General features: G+C 36.1%; 1 protein-coding gene across 1 annotated transcript in view; it reads right to left on the reverse strand.

Annotated features, from left to right (window-relative positions):
* The window catches only part of LOC150089240 (solute carrier family 12 member 2-like), a 253,122-nt gene that overhangs the window by 70,862 nt on the left and 156,330 nt on the right, over window positions 1–25,930 (reverse strand). Inside the window, exons 15-16 of the mRNA XM_090389918.1 lie at window positions 25,494–25,628; window positions 12,705–12,811 (exon numbers count right to left, since the gene is read on the reverse strand). Coding sequence (XP_090246044.1) covers window positions 12,705–12,811; window positions 25,494–25,628 — 242 coding nt within the window. The remainder of the gene's footprint in view (window positions 1–12,704; window positions 12,812–25,493; window positions 25,629–25,930) is intronic.

The raw sequence follows: 25,930 nt of genomic DNA on the forward strand, positions 1-25,930 counted from the left end.
TATGTTTCCTACAGGAACTCGGCATTTTCAGCCTTAGCCACACATGTATATAATATTATAAAACCTTTTAGACAGGTTATACAATTTGGGATTAAGAATTACGATACATTATTTAATAATCTTAAAGACTGTAGACTCGGCAACAATGACAATTTATTCTCATTATATACGAATGTAAACGTTGAATACACATTAGATATTATTTGGGATATGTTAAATAAAAACTCGACACTGATTAATTATACGAAGCTGCCCATTAAGGAAATTTTTCACTTAATTAAACTATTAGCTGAGGCTAACTACATCACCTTTCGAGACAAGGTGTACAAACAAATTTTTGGATTACCAATGGGTTTGAGCCTGAGTGGCTTAATGTCAGAGATCTATCTCTCAACGATTGAGCAGATACATTTGACACCTTTTCTTCCCCGTATCACATACTATGGGAGGTATTTAGACGATGTTCTAGTTATTACTGATAGTAGTACTATCCAAGACATTTTACATTCGTTTAATAATATTCATTCTAGACTCAAATTTACATTGGAAAGGGAAGATACGGATACTAAGTCATTAAACTTTCTAAATTTCACGCTTACCCGTGACTCGAACAAAATACAATTTAGCATCTATCGAAAACCCACAAACACCGGTATGCTTCTTCATTATAATAGCTACCACCCGTTCACCTACAAAAGATCGATTATCTTTAATCAATTTCTAAATGCCTATAAATATTCAACGACGGATTCTGCTTTGGACTCAGAAATACAAATATTAACTAGCAGATTCTTGAACAGGGGTTACCCCATTAACACAATAAATCGAATTAGGGTACAAGCTAAGGATAGGATAAAAAATACTACACCAATCAGCAATATCAAAAAATACTTTATTTCTGTCCCATATGTTGAACAGTGGCACAAACAACTTAACAGATTCTTTAAAGATACCGAATTTAAAATTATAGCTAGGCCTATACGGAAGTTACACACTATACTGAACAAACGCTCGGTTCTTTCCGCGTTCGCAACACAAATTAATGATCTAGTATACAACATTTCTTGCGGTGATTGCGACTCGTCTTACCAGGGTTCGACGCGGTTTTCTCTTAATATTCGTGTAAATCAACACGAAGCCTCAGTTCGTGCTTCTCGGTCAGCAGCGTCAGAATTAGCCTTTCATGCCATTAACGAAAAACATACTTTTTTATTTAACGAGGCCAAAATACTTAACGTTCAACGTAATTATATGCGACTATTAATTGCAGAAACCGTTGAAATTAAATTACACGAGAATTCTGTTAATGTTCGCCGGCCATATTTGATCTCCGATGCGTGGACCTTTACGCGCATGCGCGAAGACATATAATCACTATTTAAGTTGCAGGTTTAGCCTGATTCGGTAATTTTTATTCCTGTGATCACGACAGTCGGTCGAAAAGCATTGTCAGCTTCAGGAAGGAAAATCGTTTTGAATATTTTCGTTAATTCTTTTAATTGCGTTAATTTGAATTTTAATTGTTTTGGATTGATTTTGAATTGTGTTAAATTGATTATTTAATTATTTATATTTTACTTTAATGTACCGGTAAGTTGTCGATTTTTTCGTTTTTTCCGTTCTAATTTCTGGAGGGTATCATACGGAAGTGTTCCACGTACTATATTGAGGTAAACTCCTCTTATTAATTTACTAATATTATTATCAACGTAGAACATATTGAGTATTACAGCTCTGATTCATACTATCTAATTTAACATTCACTATACATAGTATTTTTGTTGCTAATATACTGAGTTCAACAAATATCATTTGAAGAAATAAAAATTCAGTTATCACATATTATTTATATAGTAAATTGTATAATCCATTCTTTGGTTTTTATTTGTTGAAAATAGATTAATAACTTTTTCATTCAAGTTTGGTGCACTGTTGACCAAGCTTTTCTCTATTGAAAGCATTGCTTGAGCATTTAGCCTTTCCTGATTTAGTGCCCCTTAAAAATGTTTTTATTCTTTTTAATGTCAAATAGCAGCGTTTGGGCTCTCTTCAGAGCCCTAATGCCATCATCGGAATGGTCAAAAGAACTTTTATGAGTTTTGTAAGTTCACCAAGAACTTCAGCTAGATTATTTTCTGAGATAAATTTCAGCAAGTCACTTAATTTGCAATAATTGTGTAGATCATGTCTGCTCTAGAAAACTTGAAATTCAGTAAGAAGTTTTTCTCTTTCAATCATGGGATATGCCTCAGTAGTCTCCTGTACCTCTTCCATGGGCATTTTTGTATGAAAAATAACAAAGTTCTTGTTAAACAATTTAGCAACAATTAATCAATTTGTAAAAGAATATCTCTCACCTATCTCAACACTTATATAGTCGCATACTTCCTTCGCTTCAAGTTTTTGAAGTGTTTTTGAAAGATTTTCCCAGTACACTGAATTCCTGATTTTTAGAATGGCATTCTTAAAGTTTCCTATATATTCATGTATTTTCACTGCCTCAATTTCTCAAGAAGATTGCATTTAATTATAAATAACTTCCATGTGAGGCATTATCTGATGGAAAAGTTCTAACCAGAACTTGAATTTTTCATTACTCAAGATGTGCAAAATTCCAGTTGCTTCTGAAATCGTCTTATCTGCATTTGCTGTCACTTTTAGTTCCTCCATGCACCTTTTCAAGAATTCAAAATTTTCTTAATGCTGTTCATGGTGCGTATATTGAAGTTCCATCTTGTAGGGGAAGGTTGGGCAACACAGCTGTCCATGTACTTTTTGAGAACAGAGAGACGCTGTGTTGATCTCGAGAAAAATGTTGGTATCGATCGACACGAGGTTTGAAAAGAATATTCTTGAATCTACGGTACTACTTGCTGCATTTCTCCTAATCAGATTCAGTTGGTGTGCATAGCAGTGAATAAAATGTGCATTTTTGTACACTTCTTTTATTTTAGCTTGAACTTCCTCTTTCTTGCCTTTCATCACCCTTGTGCCATAAAATGTCTGAGCAACCAGTTTTTGTGTATTTCCTTCGAGGATTATGTCTAACTGATCTAGAATGCACTTCAGTATTCCGTCTGCTGTTGTTTAGTTTTCCGGAGTGAAAACATCCCAAAAACGCTCAAAAATGTCTCCATTCAGTTCATATCTCAGAATAATTACCATTTGTATATATTCTGAAACATCTGCTGTGTCATCGGCCATGACAGCTACGAATGAAGCGTCTTTAATTTCTCTTTTTATTTCATCCCGGCATATTTGTAGCAAACAGTCAAGAAATCATTCTGAATAGTTTTTGAAATGCCTTTAAATGCTGCATTACTTTCTAAATGGTTCTTTAAATTGGAATCTAATGTACAGAGGAAATTTATTAATATTCTGAATACTCCTGGATTTTTAGAATCATCTTTTTCGTCATGTCCAAGTAAAGAAATTTCAAACTTTCACAAAATTTAATGCAGTCTATTATTTTACATAATTCCTCACGATTCTTGGTAACTTTTCTGTTATGTTCGCAGATCAAAAGTCTGTAGGCCTCACTAAGCTGTTCTTTAATATTTATGCTTCCTAAAAGCAATAATGAAATCACATTATCAATATGTTTCTTTGAACTCTCATGATTTACAGTTTTTTCTTTCATTCTGTTCATGTTTGTAAAGCCACATTAAGTCACCTCCGAACAGTAAACATGGAAAACAAAACAATGCATTTTTAACTTCACAACCACAAAGCCAACTTTTCCTTTGGTACTATTCAGTTTTAAAGCTGCGAATATATTTCTTATTATTACTTATTTCCCACTGAGAAATTTGAATTTTTGGTGTGGGGGGGGCGGCCTTCTTTTTTAGTCAATTTTTTCTTGGAGAGATAATTGTGAAAAACTAAGTTGCTGAAGTTTATTCACTGTTATGCTTCATGTGGAAGCATGGAGGCCATGATCAAATCAAATTTCACAAAATCGTGTGTTGTAGAAATAATGTTTTACTTACACATCACCTCATAATATAATTTCAACTTACCAAGTTCAAGCACAATTTGCAATTAAGCTAGCTGTAATCATATAATTACACTGTTGAATACTGACTTAACACTGATATTATTTAGTTACTTAATGGGAATTCGGACGAATAACAAAAAGACATCAACACTGTGGTTACACACCCATCATGGTCAACGACAAAATCTGCACTACACACTTTACAGTGACTTTAATTCATTTCACCTAAAAAAAAATGTGTATTGGCAAGTTGCTAATATGCTGGTTGCCATGGCAACAACTACCAGATATTCACTGGAATGCAAAATGTGTCACATGTATAGTGAGGCCTACAGTTAATTAAACTTAAAAGTTGGAAATGATTTCATGTTTTTATTCGTTAATTATTGAAGTGATTACTGGAAACAGGATGCACATACTATATGTGGGTCCTGTTAATAAAAATATTTATTGCATTGCATTGTTCTTCACAAAATTTCATAACTCCATTCACTGTATATCTAGATTTAAATAGCTGGGGATGCTGCAGTGCCTATGGATGAGCCACCCCTGGTCTTGGGGAAACTTTCTTCCCTCCAATAACAGCCTTGAGTTTGTACTTGTCTTAGAAACAACATAGATAAAAATGATATTAGCAATTTTAGGTTAACTGAATAACATGACCAAGAAGGCATACCTGTTATTTATAGAAAGCTGTATTAGTAGTACCAAGGTAATACTAATACAGCTGTTTCAGGTCTTATTGGGCCCTTCTCAGGTGGGCTGTATAGCAACTTTGTGTCACAATGATGACTAAATGTACTGAATCTAAATGAGCAGCCAAGTGGCAAGTGGAAGGAAAAAATTTACTGAAAACTTAAACGGTACATGAATATTACACTAGTACTAATCTACATTGGCTCAGAAAAGAAATGTTACTGATATAATGAACGATGAAGGTCCAACAAGATCTGACACAACTGTAATATAGTGGTGCCTTGAGTTTTTTAAGAATAACAGATCTGCCTTTTTTGTATATATCAAAAATTAATATTTTTAGTCAACTTATAGATAACAATGTTGTTTCTGAAGTGAGCACAAATCTATGGTCGTCAATGGAAGGACAAAGCTTCCCCAAGGCAAATATATAATACAGTAAAGTGCTTATTATCAAATCATTTCAACACCTATATTGACATATAACTCCATTCCTTTATTTAATTTTCTTTTAGGCACCTCCATAGCCAGGTGGGCAGGAGCGACAGTGCGTAGCACATGCTTCTTGATTACACAGGGTTCAAGCCCGTGACCACCAAATACGGAGGATGCGGAAAGGTCAGGGAATGACCACTGCATATCCTAGGAGCGATATGGCCTTAGTTGCCAATGCTCCTAAAAACCAAATAACAACAACAATTTTCTTTTATCTATTACCAGACATCTCCTTTTCAGAGACTGACAGTAATTTCAGGCTGCTGTACATAGCAGCCATTCAAGAATTCAGAATTCAATGGCTCAGAAGAAAACCATAAATCAACTCATGTCAAGAGTAAAAAGAAAATTTTTTGTTTGTTCCAGATAAATTTCAAGATATTCCATACAACTTATAGCTATCAGAAATGACGAAATATAAGCTTCTTAACTGATTTAAAATGATCAACTGCTTCCATAAATTTGGTATAATGATGCTTTGTTGAGGCATGGATTCACTCTGATATACTGGATTAAGAAATTGTTTCAAGTTATAAGATTTACAGACTTTGCAAAAACAATAAACATGGTGGTGGTGTTGCCCATCTTGCATAATAATTTCTAGTTCAATGGATAATAATTTCTCCCGCAGTTACGTGGAGTTCACTTTAGTTATTACCGTATTTCTCCATGTATAAGATGCACCTTAATTTTGGGGCCCGAAATTTGAAAAAAAAAAAAAAAAAAAAAAAAAAAATGAACTCAAGTTTTATTCATCATAAAATTCATACAACTCCTCATCACTGTCAAAACTCCCATCCATTAGCTTGTCCTCATCTGTGTCTGATGACGAATCACTGTCTTCATATATTGCCTCGTCCTCAGTTCCATCTATGGCATATGAAATGCCACACTTCTTAAATGACTTGACAATGATCTCAATCTTGATATTATCCCAGGATCTTTTCACCCAGGTACAAACTTCTCCTATAGTTGGTTTCTTCACTCTTCCTGCTGGTGTCATATTGTCCCCAGAAGACTTCATCCATTGGTTCCATTCGTCTGGCTGGAGCTGGGATGTCAAGCCTCCAGGTATGACGGCAAGTTTTGTTTTTTGCTCTGCAGCAATCTTCTTTGTGTTTTTTGTTATGTGTGCCCTGAACTGATCAAGCACCAATAGGGCAGATTTGCATAAGAGCCCACCTGGTCTCCTGCTCCAAACTTTCTCAAACCAGATCTTCATCCCATCCTGATCCATCCAACCCTTGTCATGAACGTGGACAATCACTCCTCGAGGAATGTCTTCTTTTGGCACTGTTTTGCGTTTGAAAATCAGCATAGGAGGCAGCTTGGTTCAGTCGGCACAACAAGCTATAACAACTGTATAATGGTTCTTTTCATATCCACTTGTCTTCACAGTTACAGTTTTCACCGCCTTCTTATCAACAGTTCTGTTACTTGGGATATCAAATTGAAGGGGGACTTCGTCCATATTTGCAATCTGTCCCAACTCAAACTGATGTGTCTTCCGACATTGAATGACAAAACGATGAAATTCAAAGACCTTCTGCTCGTTGCTTTTAGGCATCTTTTGGGCAAGTCTGGTGCGTGTATGCATGCTTAGTCCATTCCGTTTCATGAACCTAAAGCACCAATTGTGTCCTCCTTTGAAATCAGTAACTTCTTTTTCATCAGCAATTCTTCTTACCTCATGCTGAACCATCTTTGTGGACACAGGAATTCCAATTGCCCTTTGCTCTTCAATCCATATCTTCAATTCCCTCTCTAAATCAGGCCATTTTGCTGATTTGCCTCTCATGACCTTTTACCGTTGCGTTTTCAGTAGGGTTTCTTCTTCCTGTAGCCAGTCTCGGATTGTTTTCTCAGTTTGCTTCCATTTTCTAGTCACACTGACCCAGCTGGTTAAGATGCTGAAGCTTTTGTAATTACTAACGACATTGCACAGATTGTTCATTTACCTACAAGAATACCAGACAATCCTAACCATGCAGCCAACACACTTGATTTTTTTCTCACAAACAACCCTTCTAAGCGGTCGAAGTGAGTGGTCCTTTAGGCACCTCAGATCACAACTTGGTGATTGTCGCTTCTCCAATGGAGCCATTATCTTATGGCTATTTCCAACCTCTTATTGTTTGGCATTACAATGTAAACTCTAGAAGGAAGGGGATGAATCAGATTGGTCCACTTGATATCGATGGTTCAACTGTTGATGATCCTGCTCAGGTAGCTAATTAACTAAATGAATATTTTGTATCGACATTCACACATGAGGAGTTATTCAGCGAGAGGAATGCCAGAGGTGTATTCAACTCTGGCAGTAAGCTAGATAATCTTGTAATAACTGAGAGTAAAGTGGAGGAGAAATTGTTGAAGATAAACACAAGAAAGGCACCTGGGATGGATGGGATCTACCCAGTTATATTAGAGGAGGCAGCAAAGGAAATAAGCAAACCCTTAGCCATAATTATGAGAGCTTCCTTGGACTCAGGAGAGGTACCCATGGACTAGAGATGTGCAAATGTAACCCCAATTCATAAAAGAGGATCAAAGGCTGACACAAGTAATTCTAGACCTGTGAGTTTAACTTCTGTTCCAGGAAAATTAATGGAGGCACTGGTTAAAGAAGCATGGCAGGATCATCTAGACAAGACGTCAGTTATAGCTCGTACACAGCATGGTTTTGTTAGGGGAAAGTCTTGCCTGAGCAATTTGATTGGATACTATGATGCAGTCAGAAAAGAGGTGGATGCAGGGAATAACTTTGATATTATATTACTTCGATCTTAGAAATGCTTTTGATACTGTTGCACATGGAAGACTGCTGCACAAATTGAGGCAGTGTAGCATTGGAGGCAAATTGCTGCTATGGATAAAGGGGTGGTTGAGGGGGAGAAGACAGAGAGTGGTAATCAACGGACACTGCTCATCGTGGACTAATGTTATTAGTGGAGTCCCTCGGGGCTCAGTGTTGGTCCATTATTGTTTTCTGTATTTATAAATAATATTGATGATGGCAAAAAATGATGGTATATCAAGCTTAATGTCCAAGTTTGCAGACGATACAAAGGTTGGCAGGGTTATTAAGGACACTACTGACGCTGCGTTGCTGCAACAGAATCTGGAAAGGTTGAGCAGATGGGCTGATAGGTGGCAAATGAAGTTTAACATTGACAATATAAAGTACTATATATGGGAAACAGCAACCCCAGAGTAACGTATCAACTCTGTTACTACACTGACAGTGGTAGAGAATGAAAAGGACTTGGGGGTAATTGTGCAGGCAGATATGAAGTTCTCTGAGCAGTGCAGACGGGCTGCAAGAGTAGCTCATGGTGTCTTGTCAATGATATACAGGAATTTTTCTAGCAGGGATAAGGAGGTGATTATTCCCTTGTATAAGGCAATGGTCAGGCCAAACCTTGAGTACTGTATACAGGTCTGGAGGCCTCATTTCAAGAAGGATGTAGAGCTGCTGCTGGAATGAGTACAGAGAAGGGCAACAAGATTAGTGAATGGAACAAAGGGTTGCTCTTACGAAGAAAGGCTTAAATTTTGGAAATTGCAGAGTCTGGAGACTAGGCACCGGCGAGGTTATCTGATAGAGGTGTATAAAGCGTTGAATGGTTTGAGCATGCTCAATGCTGATGGGATTCTTCCTCTTGCTCAGAATAATCACCTGAGAGGGCATAAATTCAAATTGAGGAAAGACAGATGTAGGATAGATGTGCGGAAATTTACCTTTGGCTAGCGGGTAGTTGGTTGGTTGGTTGGTGGAACAGACTTCCATCCCTTGTTGTGAAAGTTGATAGTCTAAATAAATTTAAGGCTCAGCTGGACAGGTATTTCGAACGAACGGAGAGGTGAAGTGGAAGGTTTTTTTTTTTTTTTTTTTGGCTGATGCTGCATAAGCTTGCTTTCTTGCATCATATGCCTCTACTAATACTAATGCTAACAAGAATGCAAAATGGGATGACCTGCGAGATTTCTTTTCTTTGGTCGGATTACTGTTTCAAAACTTCTGATGTCAACGCTTGCTCAGATCATGTCAGTGAAATTATTCTTGTAGGAATGGAATCCTTTATTCCACACCACTTTAAAATCTCGTCCCTTATCTAAACCTTGGTTTTCCAATAAATGTGCTAAGGCTGTTCAAAAGAAGAACGTAGCATATCGTAATTGGCTTGTTTCTAATTCTTCAGTTTTATCTTCTGCCTACACCAAAGCTTGCAACAATTGTAAAGCAGTTATTAATCAGTCCAAACTACATTTTGAAAAAGCTAAGAGTAGAAAACTTACTTCTTGCTCTAATGGTAGCCGAGCATTCTGGTCTCTTGCCAAAGCTATAGGCCGCAACTTTTTGCCCATCTCTGCTCCCACCTCTGTCCAAACCAGATGGTTCTGTTGTCACTTCAGCCAAGGATAAAGTTGACCTGCTAGCATCCCATTTTTCTTCCAACTCTTGTATCAATGATCTTGGTAAAAAACCTCCCACCATTCCCAACATGCTCCATTCAATGCCTCCTGTGGTCTTCCATCAAAAGGATGTTGACGAATCTTGATGCTAAGAAAGCTCCAGGTCCTGATGGTATTTCTCCACTTGTTCTCAAAACCTGTGCTCCTGACCTTACTTCTATTCTTTGCTGCCTCTTTTCACTTTCTTATTCCAAAGGTGTTTTTCCTTCTGCTTGGAAATTTGCTCATATCCAACCAGTTCCTAAAAAGGGTGACAAATCCCTCCCATCAAATTATCGTCCCATTGCTATTACTTCTACTCTTTCTAAAGTAATGGAGAAATCAATTAACCACCAACTCTTAAACTACACAGAAACCTTCCGTCTGATCAATGATCACCAGTATGGATTCCGTCAGTGTTGAGCCACTGGTGATATTCTGGCTTATGTTACCCATTTATGGACAAATTCAATGGAAAAGTTCAGGGAAACACAAGCAGTTGCTCTTGACATCTCAAAGGCTATCGATTGTGTTTGGCATAAAGGTCTCCTAAACAAGCTTCCATCTTATGGTTTGCCAACTGTGGTTTACAATTGATTATCCAGTTTTCTCTCTGATTGCTCACTAAGGGTGATGGTAGATGGCTCTCTGTCTTCTAACTTTTCCACTAATTCTGGTGTCTCGCAAGGTTCAGTTTTCTCCCCCACTCTTTTCCTCTTGTATATTAATGACCTTCTTCCATTGACTGGAAATCCTATCCATAGTTTTGCCGATGATAGCACATTGCATTCCACTTTCCATTTTGAAAAACCTTGTCCTGCTCAATCAACTTCAACTTCTTGAATCTCTGCTATCAATTCCTTAAATGCCGATCTCCAGGTAAGTCTCCAGTGGAGCAAAGACAACTTAGTTGATTTCAATCCTGCTAAAACTCAGTCTTGTCTTATATCTCACAAAAAGGATTCTTCTGCTCCTATGCTTATCTTTGGTGACACTCCAATTTCTAGGCAAAATGATATATCTCTTTTGGGGATTACCCCGACTTCTGATTTCTCTTGGCACAAGCACATTACAAATATTGCTTCCTCTGCATCTAAAAAAACTTGGTTTTCTCTTTCGCTCTCGGTGTTACTTTTCTTCCAAACAGCTGTTCACTCCGTACAAATCGCAAATCTGCCCTACCATGGAATACTGTTCCCACATCTGGGGTGGTGCCTCGAAAACCTCTCTCAGGCTTCTAAATTCCACAGAAGAGGGCAGTTAGGTTAATTAACGACTCATCTCTATCAGAGTCTCTCCACTTGCTGTCTCATAGATGTACTGTTTCTGCTGCATGCCTTTTCTACAGATACTTCCATGGGCACTGTTCTTTGAATTGGCTTCTATAATTCCCGCTGTCTCTTTCAAAACAGTCTGAACACGTGTCGCCACCAGCCAACATCCATTTACTGTCCAACTTCAAACTCACAGAACCAACTTTTCATGTTCCTCGTTTATTTATTCAACTGCTGTTTTCTGGAACAAACTTCCTTCATACGTATTTCTTGAAAATACAGAAGTTCAAGTCTAATGTCAACAAATATCTTCTTTCGTCTTCTCAACCTACAACCCAAGCATGGTACTAAGTTCTAATACCTCTCGTGTTTGGGGTTTTCATAAAAAATAAAATAAAAAAACACACGCATGTGGGAAGACAAATAATCACAATATTTCATGTGCATGCAAGAGGACAAATAATCTCTCTATTTAAGATTCAAGCTCACATATTCCACAATTTCAATTACTGTGATCATGACATATGGTTGAAAAGCACCGTCTGCTTCAGGAAGGAAAATCATTTTTCAAAATTTTGTAATTGTTTTCAACTGATTTTTTACTGTAATTTTTTTTTGTGTTAATCTTTTATTCATTTTAATTTTTTGGAGAGAATCATACAGAAGTGTTCTACATATCATATTGAGGTAAATTTCTCTTACTCTTCTACAAATATTGATATCAATGTAAATGCATTAAGCATCATAGCTCTGTTATATACTATCAAGTACATATATGAGGTATAGTTACTAATGAACACAACCAGCTTCTTTAATTAACCCTGAGCTGGTCACAAGGGGCCAGTCAGACTAGACAACATTTCAGCAATTTATGTTCGTCTACAGAGCTGAAACTCCTGACAGCTGTTTATGAAAATGTATTCTTTGATTTATCTTCTGAAAATTCCAGACATCTCTGTCAAATACTGCACAATTAGGAAAAATTAATGAATTAGGTTAAACCTAATTATATGCATGTGTTGAGAGGCATCTGTCATTTAGAGTTATTGATAGCTGGCTTTACTGCCAGGAGGAAAGCAGGCTGGCTTTAATGCTGCTTGCTTTCCTCCAGTCAGTAACACTCTCTATATTTGTGACACTGAAGCATCATCTGGAATCAAGCTGTCCATATGTGTACTCCATGTTTCAACAGTAGTCAGTAACAGGACAACAGTAGGTGGTCCTGTTACTGACAGGCTGGTGTCCAATCACAGGCATTTGCTGAAGAGCAATTTTTAAATTTGCATTTCACTTGCCTACAGGTCTAAAGGCAGTATTATTCTAAACTAAATGTTTTAATTTAAAAAATGGACTTTTCAGAGTTGTATTCAGAAAAGATTGAAAATATAGATGGCATCAAAAAAGTGAACAATTGTGAATTATTTTTTGCTGATTTTTTAAATGTAGACACATGAATATCTAAGAGACTCCAGTATGCTTAGAGGAAGAGCAATCCTTTTCACACCTGCTGGTGGGTTAACTTAACACACATTTCATATATATATATATATATATATATATATATATATATATATATATATATATATATATATATATATAGCCCAGAAAGTTGTTAATTCAAAAAAGCAACAGCATATTGAAAACCTAATTTGTCCATATATAAAAAAAATAATAAATAAATAAAAATCCAGACTACAAAATCTTATTTATATTTATCCTACATTTTAATTTCACAAATGAAAAATTAAAATCAGAATTCTTCAGTGATTTACTATTAATATACTTACTGTATTGCATTAAAATATTCTACCACTTCATCTGGATCACAGTTCTGCCAGTTTCCTTTATAACCCATTAAGAGGATATTAGGACAAAGCTTTCCCATTCCAACTAGCTGTGAAAAATATTTATTATATATGCATAAAAATTACAACGGTAGGTATAATAGTAAGCTTTAAGTAGGCAGGTAGGTAGGTAAGTAAAGCACTCATAATGGTATTTTTTAATAAAATCGATCAAATAACTGTCATGCTTTCTAAACAAAATATGAAATATAAAAAATGGAATAAAACAATACACTGAAACACTAACTGCAAAGGAAACACAATAATATAAGTAAGTTTGAACCAAAAATAAATCTACTGCATGGCATTATTAATGCAAGAAATGTTAATAAATTGAAAATCTCATTCTCCCTTTAAGGAGAAACAGGGTTCAAGTCACTTTGCTAACAGTCATATTCCCAATGGTGACTGCCTTACACCAACTGCCCAGTTCGTATAATTTTCCAATAGCATTATGGATTTGTTGGACATGTACACTGTAAATTTTTGTTTCCATTTACTTAATTTATATTGGTTATTTTTTCCTATAGACGTTATTATTTAAGCTTATTAAAGTGAGGTAAATTTATTAATAATGATACTACACGTCATTGCTAAATACCCAATGGCATTTGATGGCTTTGGCATCTGTCCATCACATATTATCGTGGTCTTTTTTATTCCTATTTATGATGGTTGTTAGCTTCATTTTCATTATTAACTCAAAAAATGCAATTTTCATAATTAACAATATTTTCTGGGAACAATACAATGGACATTGGTAGGAGGAATAGCAATGCGAATATTTTAGTGAACTGTGAGGATAGATAAAGGACTGCTTACTTACAGAAAGTAACAAACTGCATGATGTGTTATTAGTATTAGCACGTTAGTAGAGGCATATGATGCAAGAAATCAAGCTTGTAGAGCATCAGCCCCCCAAAAAAAAAAAAAAAAAAAAAAAACCCTTCCTCTTTCACCTGTCCACTGGGTCCTAAAGTTTGTCAACTTCTTCCTTGAATTTATTTAAGCTATCAACTTTCACAATGATAGATGGAAGTCTGTTCCAGCAATCAACTACCTGCTGGTTAAAGGCAAATTTCTGCATATCTATTTGACAACTATCTTTCCTCAATTTCAGTTTATGCCCCCCCTCAGGTTTGTAATCTGAGCAAGAGGAAGAATCCCATCGGCATTGAGCCTATTCAATTCATTCAAGGCTTTATACACCTCAATCAGACCACCTCACATGTGCCTAGTCTCCAAACACTGCAATTTGCAGAATTTAAGTCTTTCTTCATAAGAGCATCCCTTTGTTCCCTCACCAGTCTTGTTGCCCTTCTCTGTACTCGTTCTAGCAACTCTACATCCTTCCTAAAATGAGGCTTCCAGACTTGTACGCAGTACTCAAGGTGTGGCCTGATCATCCTTATACAACGGGATAATCATCTCCTTATCCCTGCTAGCAAAATTCCTGTATATCATTGACAAGACCCCCCATAACCTACTCTGGCAGCCTGTCTGCACTGCTCAGAAAACTTCATATCTGACTGCACAATTATCCCCAGGTCTCTTTCACTCTCTACTACCCTGAGGGTAACACCACCCAGTTGGTACATTTCTCTGGTGTTACTGCTACCCATACGCAGTACTTTGCATTTGTCAATGTTAAAACTTCATTTGCCACTTCTAAGCCCATCTGCCCAACTTTTTCAGATCCTGTTGCAGCGGCATACTATCATTATTGTTATTTACAACCCTGCCAACCTTTGTCTCATCTGCAAACTTTGACATTAAGCTCGATTTACCTTCATCAATATCAGTGATTATTAGTGGTGTCCCCCAACACCAAACCCTGGGGGATGCCACTAATAACATAAGTCCACGAAGAGCAGTGTCCATTGATTACCAGACTGTCTTCTTCCACTTAACCATCATTTTATTCATTGTAGCAACTTGCCCTTAATGCCTACAGACCTGATGTAGCCAAGTGGCCAGGAGCGAGAGGAGAGTGCACAGCACGCGTTCCTTGTTGTCCCGGGTTCAAACCCGTGACTACTAAATATGATAAATATTTGTATTGACAATTTATTGTAAACTCTACTGACTTGGTTGTTGTGCCAGAGTATAAACAGAAAATTTAATTTATTTATTTATACTGCTTCAATACTGTACTGCTTCAGTACAGTAGTCTTCAATGTGCAACTGCATCAAAAGCTTTCCTTTACTGTATTACAAGAATACTGTAAAATTCCATTACAACAAATACTATTTTAACAAAAGTTTCACTATGCCTAAAATGTACTGGTCGACAACAAAAGAAAAACTTTATTGGAAAATCATGAGTGGCAGTGTCCAAGCTGTAAATATGAAAGGATCTACTTCAAAAAAATAATTTACTTCACTAAGAAAGGCTGTACTTAAAATAAAGAAATAAAAAAAAAAAAAAAAAAAAGTGAGAGAGAAGTTTTAAAAGTTTCAGAAAATATCTGACCCTCCCCCCAACATTTTTCAATGAATCAGCTGTTGGGGACAGTAAAGAAAGAGGCCTTCATGTTTTCAGGATTTTGTCTTTTGATCTAAACACAGTGCTATATGTGATTCCTCCACTCAATAAAAAAATTGTCAGAATTAGTAAATGAATTCTCCTTATGCAATCTGAACCAACCCATATACATTCAGTTGCACTAGAGCTAAATTTTTGTATTAATCCAGGGGGGGAAAAACCATTAAGAAGATATAATTATCATACTAAATAAGAAAAGCAACAATAAATTCTCTATATATTGTAATTCTTAATGTTATTTCTAATAAATAAAATATGCTTTTAAAACAATACTCTGAACAAAGTATTTTTTATTTTTACTTTTACGATTTATTTCAACATTTTACTTATTTATTGATTTTCAAGTCATTATTTAAGTAAAACAAAGTGGAAATTACAACATCAATATATTAGTAAAGTGCAGCTGAATTTATTTGAACAAGTAATAATTCTTTTGAAGTAGTTTTAGGTGATATTCCCATTGTAATTAGATTCCACTGCAATGAAATTTCGATAAATAAAATAATAATTGTACCCTTAACAAGTTCATTGTAATGAGATTTTACCATATAGAAATATATAACATTTTTATGAAATACAGAAAAATATGGCATTTAACTACAATGGCTCCAAGAGTGTTAAATGTTTTAAAACCAATGGATGAGACAATGAAGTAGTGGTGTGCAATGTCTACCAAATGCATTTGTGCTAAAGTCAATTTCTCTGTTTGGGGATATTAAAAAAAAAATAAAAAAAAACCCATCATCTCCACGTTCCACTAGTTGGCAATCCAGTTAAAAAGGCCTCTTAAGTTTCTTGAAGCACTGACAAGATTAAAACTAGACCTTTCCAAATAGGTACAAAGTGACATAACTACTATATAGGCACTGACTGTCAGGGGACTGATGGGGCAGTTTTCCTCACATGGTCTGCTAACAGCATGCACAAACTCATTGGTTAAAAATATATTTTCCAAACTTTCTTTGAAACAAAAAATATGTGCAGGATCAACATTAAATAACTTCTCACAATGAACTTAAATTTTAAATGGACATTTTTTTATTTATTATCTAAAAGGGATTACAAAAAAAGGTTTGGGGCAAAGTATCCACAGCCTTAATTCAAGAATTCAATATATCATCTTCATCATTTATTGTTCTCCTAATTTTGTTTCTCAATTATTAAGCTAACTGAGAAACTCATATAAGGTCATGAATTGGCTAAAGGACCAGAGTATGGGATTGTGAAGGGAAAATCTTGCCAGGACAACCTAGTTAATTATTATGATACAACAGTTTTAATTAAGTTAATTATTACTATAGCAGATGGATGAAGAAACAATGCTGAAATTATTTACCTTGGTGGCTTCAGTAAAGCTTTTGATACAGTTCGCCACAAAAGACTATTACATAAACTGAAACAAACTGGGGTTAAGACCATTTCTGGATCAAAGGCTGGCAAAAAAATAAGAGACAGTAGTCATAAATGGCATCCCTCAAGGTGGATCAATATAGTGGAGTCTCTTAGGGATCAGAATTGGGACCACTTCTGTTTCTCATCTTCCTTAATAACACTGATCAGGGAGTGCAGGGAAACTATCCAAGTTTGTTGACAACTTAAAAGGTAGGAAGGTTGCTTAACAATTAGAACCAGGCCAATTTGTTTCAAAATGACATGGATCAGCTGTGAAAATGGTCCAAAAAATGGCAACTGAATTTTAATGCATAAATGTAAGTTTTTCTACCTAGGGAACAGAAATCGTTACTTATAAGCTGGGGTAGAAGAAGAGTTAAGTGGTTAAAGACAAAAAAAAAAAAGATACTTAAGGGTTAAATTCAGTCAGGGATGAAATTTTCTATGTAGTGTAACAAATACCAAGAAGGCTCATGGTGTCCTGTCTATGATATATAGGACCTTTGCTGCTAAGAAGGAAATGGATGTCATTCTAACTTATTCTAATAATCAATATGCCTGATGGTATATACCTGGTATTATTGAAGTACAGTACCGGTAGCCACAGTTATGATGGTCACAGACCAAACCTCAACACCGTCCATTTGGGATTCATGTTACTGGACAATACCCAAGGCAGAACTTTGGTTGACTCTGATGCAGTGCATGAAGCATTGCAGACTTCATATCTCAAATTGCTTCCTCCCAAGTCAACGGAAGTTACAACAGAGTTCAAATTCCTTCCTCCCAATTAATGGAAGTACAGCACCTAGACGCCGATTTGAATAAGTTCTGCTCCAATAAAACCTGTAGGGAAAAGATCTTAGTTGCTCGAATCACAGAAGCCAATAAGAACGAGCTCATGCACCTCTTCACACCATCTGCCAAGCCTCCTGTGCTATGACAAAACTCATTTGCTACGTGTGGGATAAAGTCTCACCATATCCATGCATCTTTAAACAAGAGGGCATTGATGCATCTCTACAGAGAAGGCAAGAGTGCCATTCGTGTATATTATTGTAAATTTAACCTTACGTGACACAGCATGTAAATATAGTTAATACTGCATTATGTAAGGATTCATAATGTTATTTTTAAAATTTTTACTTTTATTAATTATATTACTATTTTTCCTTTAAGGGCCTTAAACATTTCCATCAAGTACAGCAGTCCACGTCTTCTAAGAGGTGTTTCTCAGAGGAACAATCCTTAGCACTCCCAATCAGTCTTGTTGCCCTTCTTTGACCATCTAGATGCTCTATGTCCTTTTTTTTTTATTGAGGCCTCCAGAGGAGGCAGTATTTGGAATACTGCCAGGTGAGGCAGTATTCCAAATGAGGTCTCTCTATCATTTCATAAAGAGGAATAATAACGTCCTTCTTCCTGATTCATAAGTCCTATTTACCACTGAGAGTATACCCTGAGCATTGTATGACACTTGTTTACATTGCAAGGAAATTTTCATATCTGCTTTATCATAATTCCCCTAAATTATTATCCTTCCAAAGCACTTCTAACACTTTCACTGCTGAATGTATTATGTAGTGTACCCATGATGCCAATTATAATGCTGTATCATGCACTGGAGGTGTCAGAGGCACTGGAGAAGCAGGGTTGAAATGGAAAGAAATGCTAAAATGCAAATAAAAAGGTATTTTAATTTGGATCTGTAAGTAAATGCATCAACAATCTTACTGAGGTCCCCATAAATTATCCTCAGTATCTTCCCATTCTTGCTATTAATCAAGGCTCAGCTTTGATTATTAGCAAGAAATACACAGGCTATTTACACAGCATGCAGATTAGTAGCATGATCACATTGGGGAATAAAAGCCCCACAGTAAATAAGAGTTGTTTTATTTGAATCTGTGAATAAGTATACCAATGAGTTTAGCAATGCAACAGAGAAGACTGAGGGCCTCTCAAGGTTTTTCTCAGTTCTTTCCAGTTCAGTCTGATTCAAATTGGTAGCAAGAAACTTGAGGGTGCCAAATGATGATCTCAAGTGTCTGTGGATTAATACCAATAAAATCTAGGCCACTATCTGTAAGTGACTAGAAATGCTATCTCAGTTTATTTACTAATAGTTCAATTGAACTCAACTTAAGCACTTTTGGCTCATATCTAATCCCTCAATGATCCAAATCCAAGAGAGTCTATTACTGTTCTGTTTTAAATGACTGTATAGGCCTTCCATTTCACCTTATTGAGTTTTCCAGACAAACTTAATTTTTTATTTTGGCAGTATGCAGCAACCATTTTTCTTGTAAACACAATGAATTTTAACAAAAACTATTATAACTGCAAATGATAAATTTATTTTCAATACCTTTAACTACTAAGTCACAAAAATACTTCCAACTTGGTATAGTCAGTATGGCAAATAAACTGGAGGCTGCAATATGGCTACATTTGCAGTGAAAGTATTAATTCCATGAAGTCTAGTCTGTGTGTCACCCAGGATTTTTTTCCCCTAAATGCAAGCCTTACATCTAGCAGGATTAAACTCCAACTGCCATCTTTTAGAACATGTGTATGTAACTGATCTACATTATTCTGAAGCAGCACAGCCAGATCGTGATTGTTTACCATCATCACTGGCAGAAAACTATAACAGCTTTCCCTGCATACAGTACTGTTGAGGAAAACTGGAAACAAGAGTGGGCTATAACATTGAACCTTGAGGGATACTGATTGCCACATTAAATCCTTCTGAAGGATGCCCATTAATTACTGTGCTCTGTCTCCTTTGACCATAGACTTTGGTTTATTTATTAATAGTTCAATTGAACTCATCTTAAGCACTTTTGGCTCATATCTAATCCCTCAATGTTCCTAAAAATTCTGAAAAAAAAATTATGCAGCCCATCTGAAGGAATCACATTCTTGGAGATAAGCTGTCACAGATCCACTACACCATCCGAAACCAGTCCACAGTGACAAACCTCCTTGCAACCACAATTATTATATTGTCTACTTTTGAACAGCATGAGGAACTACACCATCCGAAACCAGTCCACAGTGACAAACCTCCTTGCAACCACAATTATTATATTGTCTACTTTTGAACAGCATGAGGAACTCTATTACATACCTAGACAGTGAAGCTGCCTTTAAAGCTATCAACGTGTTGGCACTCCTCTTCTTACTTGAAGCCCACTATCTAATCCATGGTAACATCCTCTGATTCATAGCATCACCCCTCAATGACAGAGTATTACAGATTGATGCCCATGGACAATCGTACAAGAAGACGATCTCTGCTGGTGTTTCACAAGGAGGAGTCCTATCTGGCTTGTTATTTAAAGCCATCATCGTGCCTCTTGCCCGTAACAATGAGAAAATCATCATTTATGCACATGATATAAAAATCCTAATGCCTCTTACTTCTAACAATCACCTTGAGGCTACAGCATGTATCAATTATCGTCTCATCATCCTAAAATTGATATCTACATTGATATCAATGTAGCGTATTGAGCATTACAGCTCTGGTTCAGACCATCAAAGTCAGTAGGAAGTCTTCCAACAACATACTGAAGCAGTCATTACAGCCAAAGCTGGGGCAACATGCTATTAATTTATTTGAATAAACAAGTTTGTTCATAACTAGGTGCCAAAGATGGCCTGACATCTTAACTACACCTACTTAAGCTACCTACACCTACTTAAAACAACATAATAAAAATTTGCCCTTTCAAATGAAGAATTTAAGGCACAGCCAAAATTGATATGCGATGTGCCGAAAATTGTCTTAATCTATGGAAGCACTTAGAAAATCTGTTTATTCTTGATTGTGATTCTCCTTTTCATGGGTAGCTTGTGGTACAAAAAAAAAAAAAGTGGTGACTGCTACTCTCGCTTTGATTTTTGAAATGCTAGTTTCAAAAGGATTAAATAAACCTGTAACCTAGTTCTTTGTAATTTTCACTCCTAAATGTTACCAAGAAAGCCATTCAACTGCAAACAAAAAATTTCAAACTGAACTAAACTTCATAGAAAAAGCCATAAACTTCTATTGCTACCTTGCAATATATGGCTAATACGAATACAGTAATACCCCGAAGTTACGCGATAGGTGGGTCCGACGAAAATCGCGTAAGTCGAATTCGCATGAGTCGGGGTATAACTTTGCATATAAATACATATAAATTTTGCTTAATTGGGACCAAGGACTAACAAAAACACTAGTTTAGAAGAAAAATATTAATAAAATTGCAGTTCTTTATACAGATTAATACAAAATATATATTAAAAAAATAAATGACTTACTTAAAAAAGTTATTTCGATGTCGATGGCTTCATAAAATCTAACAAATTCGTCTGACGACACAGCGCCTTCTTTTTTTCACGCAGAATTTCTTCGTAGCAAGCTAATAATTTTTTTATTCCTTGCTTTGTAACTGTAACGCGTTCTTCGTTGGAGTCTATGTTTTCTAAAATTTTTAAGCCCTTTTCAATTGAGCTGAGACCTTCTGTCAAGTTTGCAATTGTCATGTGCTTTTCTGGTGGAACTGGGTCTGAAGCGTCGGATTCAGTTACGTTTTGCTCACGCATCTCTATGAGCTCATTCATTGTCAGCTCCTGACTATGTGAATCCAACAGCTCGTTGACATCATCACCATCGACTTCCAAATCTAATTGCCTGGCAAGATTAACAACTTCTTCTATCACATGAGCGACATGATCAGTTTCTGGCGTTGTTTTCGTCTCGTTTTTGAAAAAAAATGGACAAAGTTTCTTCCAGACACCATTCAATGTTTTTTTGTGAATTTCATTCCAAGATTCTCCAATGATTCTTACGGCATCTAAAACATTGAATTGTTTCCAAAAGTCTTTAACAGACATATCACTATTTTGTCTCATAGCTTCATTCAGACGTGCAAACGAACGCCTCGTGTAGTAGGCCTTGAATGTTTTGATGACTCCCTGGTCCATCGGTTGAAGCAAGCTGGTTGTGTTTGGAGGCAAAAACATAACTTTCACACGTTGGTCGAAATTAATTAGGGTGGCAGGAGGGTGGCCAGGTGCATTGTCAATAAGAAGCATCACTTTAAATGGAATCTGTTTAGATTTGCAATAACGTTCGACTTCTGGTATGAAGTGATGACCAAACCAGTCCTCAAAAACGGAAGCTGTCACCCAAGCTTTATGATTTGACTTCCAAATCACTGGTAAACTAATTTTAGATATGTTTTTTAAAACTCTTGGGTTTTCGGAGCGATAAATTAAGAGAGGTTTTAACTTGCAGTCACCAGCTGCATTCCCGCCAAGCATCACTGTCAATCGGTCTTTGGAAACCTTAAAGCCTGGAAAGCTTTTTTCTTCACGCACGATAAAAGTTCTTTTAGGCATCTTCTTCCAGAACAGGCCAGTCTCATCCACGTTAAATACGGTTTCACTGCTATAGCCACCTTCTTCTATCATAGCCTTGAGTGTCTCAGGAAAAGAAGACGCAGCTACTTTATCGGCACTTGCTGCCTCTTCACTCTCCGCGATACTGTGCCAGTTACAGCGAGTTTTAAATCGGTTGAACCAACCGTTACTAGCTACAAAGTTTTCATCTTTGTCCGCCTCCTCAGCTTCTTCTTTCAACCTCTCAAAAATCAGCTTAGCTTGATAGCACACAGTGTTCTGATCGACTGGACAATTCTTCACTTTTACTTGATTATCACACCATAATTTCAGCATTCTTTCCATCTCAGCAATAATACCATGACGTTTACGAATTATGCTTGAGTTCAAGGATTGAGCATTTTTCACCGCTTCGAGAATTCTTTCTTTATCTTTTATGATTTTTCTTACTGTGGATTCCGGTAGCTCAAACTTCTTTGCCAATTCACAAATTTTCATTCTGCTATCAAAATCCTTGATAATGTTAAGTTTACATTCCAAAGATATCGTTTTCCTTTTCCTACTAGGTGCAGGAGAATCAGATTTACTTCGTTTGAACGACATAGTTTTTTAAGGGTTTAGAAAACTTTCGTCGATCGTAGAATCGTATGTAATTGTGCACGTAGAGTTCGCACGAAACACGTCCAATGCGTATCACAGCAAGTGAAACACTGAGGGTCGTTTTTCATATGCCATCGATACAGTCAGTCCTCATATAGAACGATAGTGTTAATTGTGTTCCTATAAACCCTCGTGCAATAAACAGGCCCTATGGGAAAAATCGGGTTAGGTGCCGACCACCCAAGATTGAACACACATTTTATTGCTTTTCTTTTTCTCTCTGAGTGTGCAGTGTCGTTACCAGGACGCTTCCTTTTCACACCTTTACTCGTTTTTAGGGAATAAAGCACAATTACAAAACGAGGAGGCACCCTTGATACGCATAAACAAAGCTGCGCGCATGTAGCAACTGAATAAACAACACCATAAAGGCAGAGATACACTATTAACACCTCACATTTCTAGGGGGTTACTACCATAAAACAATAAAAATCCAGTTGTGTTTCTGCTAGTGGAATCTGTTATAAACTGGTAGTAACTCGATCTAATTGCATACCGATAGCTGGAATTGTGTTGGTTTTTACGTTATTATGGTGAAATGTGTTTCCCCTTCACTGATATAAAAAAACATAAAAGCAGCAAAGTTGAATTTTGTTCATCTTTGGCTCTCACTCTCCGCCGTCCCACCGTATATCGATAACATATGAAAACGACCTTGAAGATAGTGGGCGGCAGCGTTGCCAAACGAAAAAATCAAGAACCGCGTAATGCCGAGTTCGCGTAAGTCGGGGTAGCGTAAGTCGGGGTATTACTGTACTAAACTAACCTATATTAGTATTACTAGTAGCACCTGATGCATAAAAGCAAGCTTATAAAGCAACAGGGGGAAAAAAAAAAAAAAAAAACTCATCACCTGTCCATCCCCCCATAATAATAATTAGAGTTGTTCCATGAATTTGTTCAAACTATCCACTTCCATAACAATAGATGAAAGTTAGAGAAGATAGAAGGGGTGGAGTGGTCATGCTTCTTATCAAAAGCAGTCTGAGCGCAAAAGATCTTTTGCTGAACCTTAAAGAGAGAGAGAAAATCTTTATTGCAACTAAATGAATACAATATAGAAAAATAAAGTTGGAACTGTCCTGTCACTGCCAAAGGCCAGGGGCTCACAGCAGAATTAAATAATTAATTATAGTAATATAATTAATAAAAGTAAAAATTTAAATGCTTTAAATATTTTACTACCATAATAACATGTTTTTTTACTAAAAAAAAGCATGTTATTATGGATCCTTACATAATGCAGTATTAACTATATTTACATGCTACATCAAATAAGATTAAATTTACAATAATATACACAAATGTCACGCATGCCTTCTCTGTGGAGATGCACTGATGTGCTCTTGTTTAAAGATGCATGTGTATGGTGAGACTTTACCCCCACACATAGCAAACAAGTTTTGTTGTAGCACAGGAAAGCTATGAGGATGGTGTGAAGAGTTGCACAAGCTTGTTCTTATTGCTTTCTGTGATTCAAGTGAACTGCTAAGACCTTTTTCCTATAGTTTTCATTGGAGCAGAACTTATTCAAATCGGCATCTAGGTGCTTTACTTCCATTAGCATTTGATTTGGGAGGAAGAGATCTGAGATGTGAAGTCTCTGATGCTTCGTGCAAAGCATCGGAGTCAAACAAAGTTCTGGCTTGGGTATTCTGCAGTAACATAAATCCCAAATGGACAGTGTTGAGATTTGGTCTGTAACCATCATAATTGTGGCTACCAGTTGCTATACTTCAATAATACCAGGTAGTCGCTGCATCCCAAGTGAAGCAGCTAAGGTTGTAGTTCTGTCCTGTGGTGGGAGACATGCTTTCCGATTAGCCCATTTAAGGAGCTAGAATTCTGCAGAGGAGTGGCTTCTTCATTGTAGTAGCTGCTGATGCCCACACTTCAGCGACATAGAGAAAGGAGAATAAATTACTGCTCTAATGAATAACATAGATTAGTTGCTGTTTAGCTGCCCATCGCAGAGAGACTGCTCTGGACATGAGTTTGTCTACATGAGCATAGAAAGGAAGTTTTGAGTCAAATACTATTCCCATATCTGCATGGGTATAAGTGGCAGATATCACAGTTCCATTGAATGTTGGGGCTATTATTGTAGGGGTAGCTTTGAGGGAAAACACCATTAGTTTTGATTTTTGAGGATTGAGATTTGAGGATTGAGAGTCCATACTATTTGCAGTAAGAGGCAATATTGATGAGACTATTGATACATGCTCTAGCCTCAAGGTGTGGTACCACGCTCCACCATCCTGAGTGTGGTACCACTGAACTGGTATGTTATTGCTATTTTTGTAAAAATTAAAATGTTAATGATGACTAGTACTAATGCTAAAAAAAAAAAAAAAAAAATTAAAGAACTCTTCTGTTATCAAAGACCAATTTCAGGAAACAAACCTATTTTCTAGTATGATCTGCCACACTGAAATATTAAGGACAACATTATACAATCAAATTATGCAGTTTTTCCTATATGTTAATAAATAATTTGAAATAAAGCCCATATAAATTTAAATTTAATTGGCACCAAAACTTGTGTTCAATATTTCTAATCAACCTAATTTACTGGTCTTAAGTATTTTTAAGAAAAATTTACTTAGAACCAGTCCATGTGGAATTCATTACATTCTCAAAAATAATCAGCCTTTCCATGGTCATCAATTCAATTTTTTGGTTAGCTGCATTAATTAAAAAAATAAATAAATAAAATAAAATAAAATAAAAATACTGCATACCTGTATCAAAGAAGAGACACCAGAGGAAAAATTTTTTTCTTCAACTATACTGTAAAAAGCTTTTATTTCACGTTTCTGAAGCCAGATAGAGGTTCGTTCTCTTAAAGAATGTTTTGTTTTATATGACAAAGAGTCCTAAAATAATTACAAGGGAAAATTATCAACATATCTGCTAAATATTTTTATTAATTTATTTTACTAATATGCATTCAAATCTTAATTATTATGTTTACTAAAATTAGGGGTTTTTAATTAGTTAAAAAAAAAAAAACCAAAGCTTGCCTTATTTGCATGTTACAAAAGGTAAACAATATATCACATTTTGGAAATAGGAACCAACAGTGTTGCTAATGGGAAGCAGTTAATGTTTGAAGGTTTATATTAGTTTTGAAACTAAAAATAACACAAAAAAAATTCAAAATCCTGTAATGAGTTAT

This window comes from Mastigoproctus giganteus, chromosome 2 (genome assembly GCF_048544385.1).
Source record: "Mastigoproctus giganteus isolate SK-2022 chromosome 2, ASM4854438v1, whole genome shotgun sequence".
Lineage (NCBI taxonomy): Eukaryota > Metazoa > Arthropoda > Arachnida > Uropygi > Thelyphonidae > Mastigoproctus > Mastigoproctus giganteus.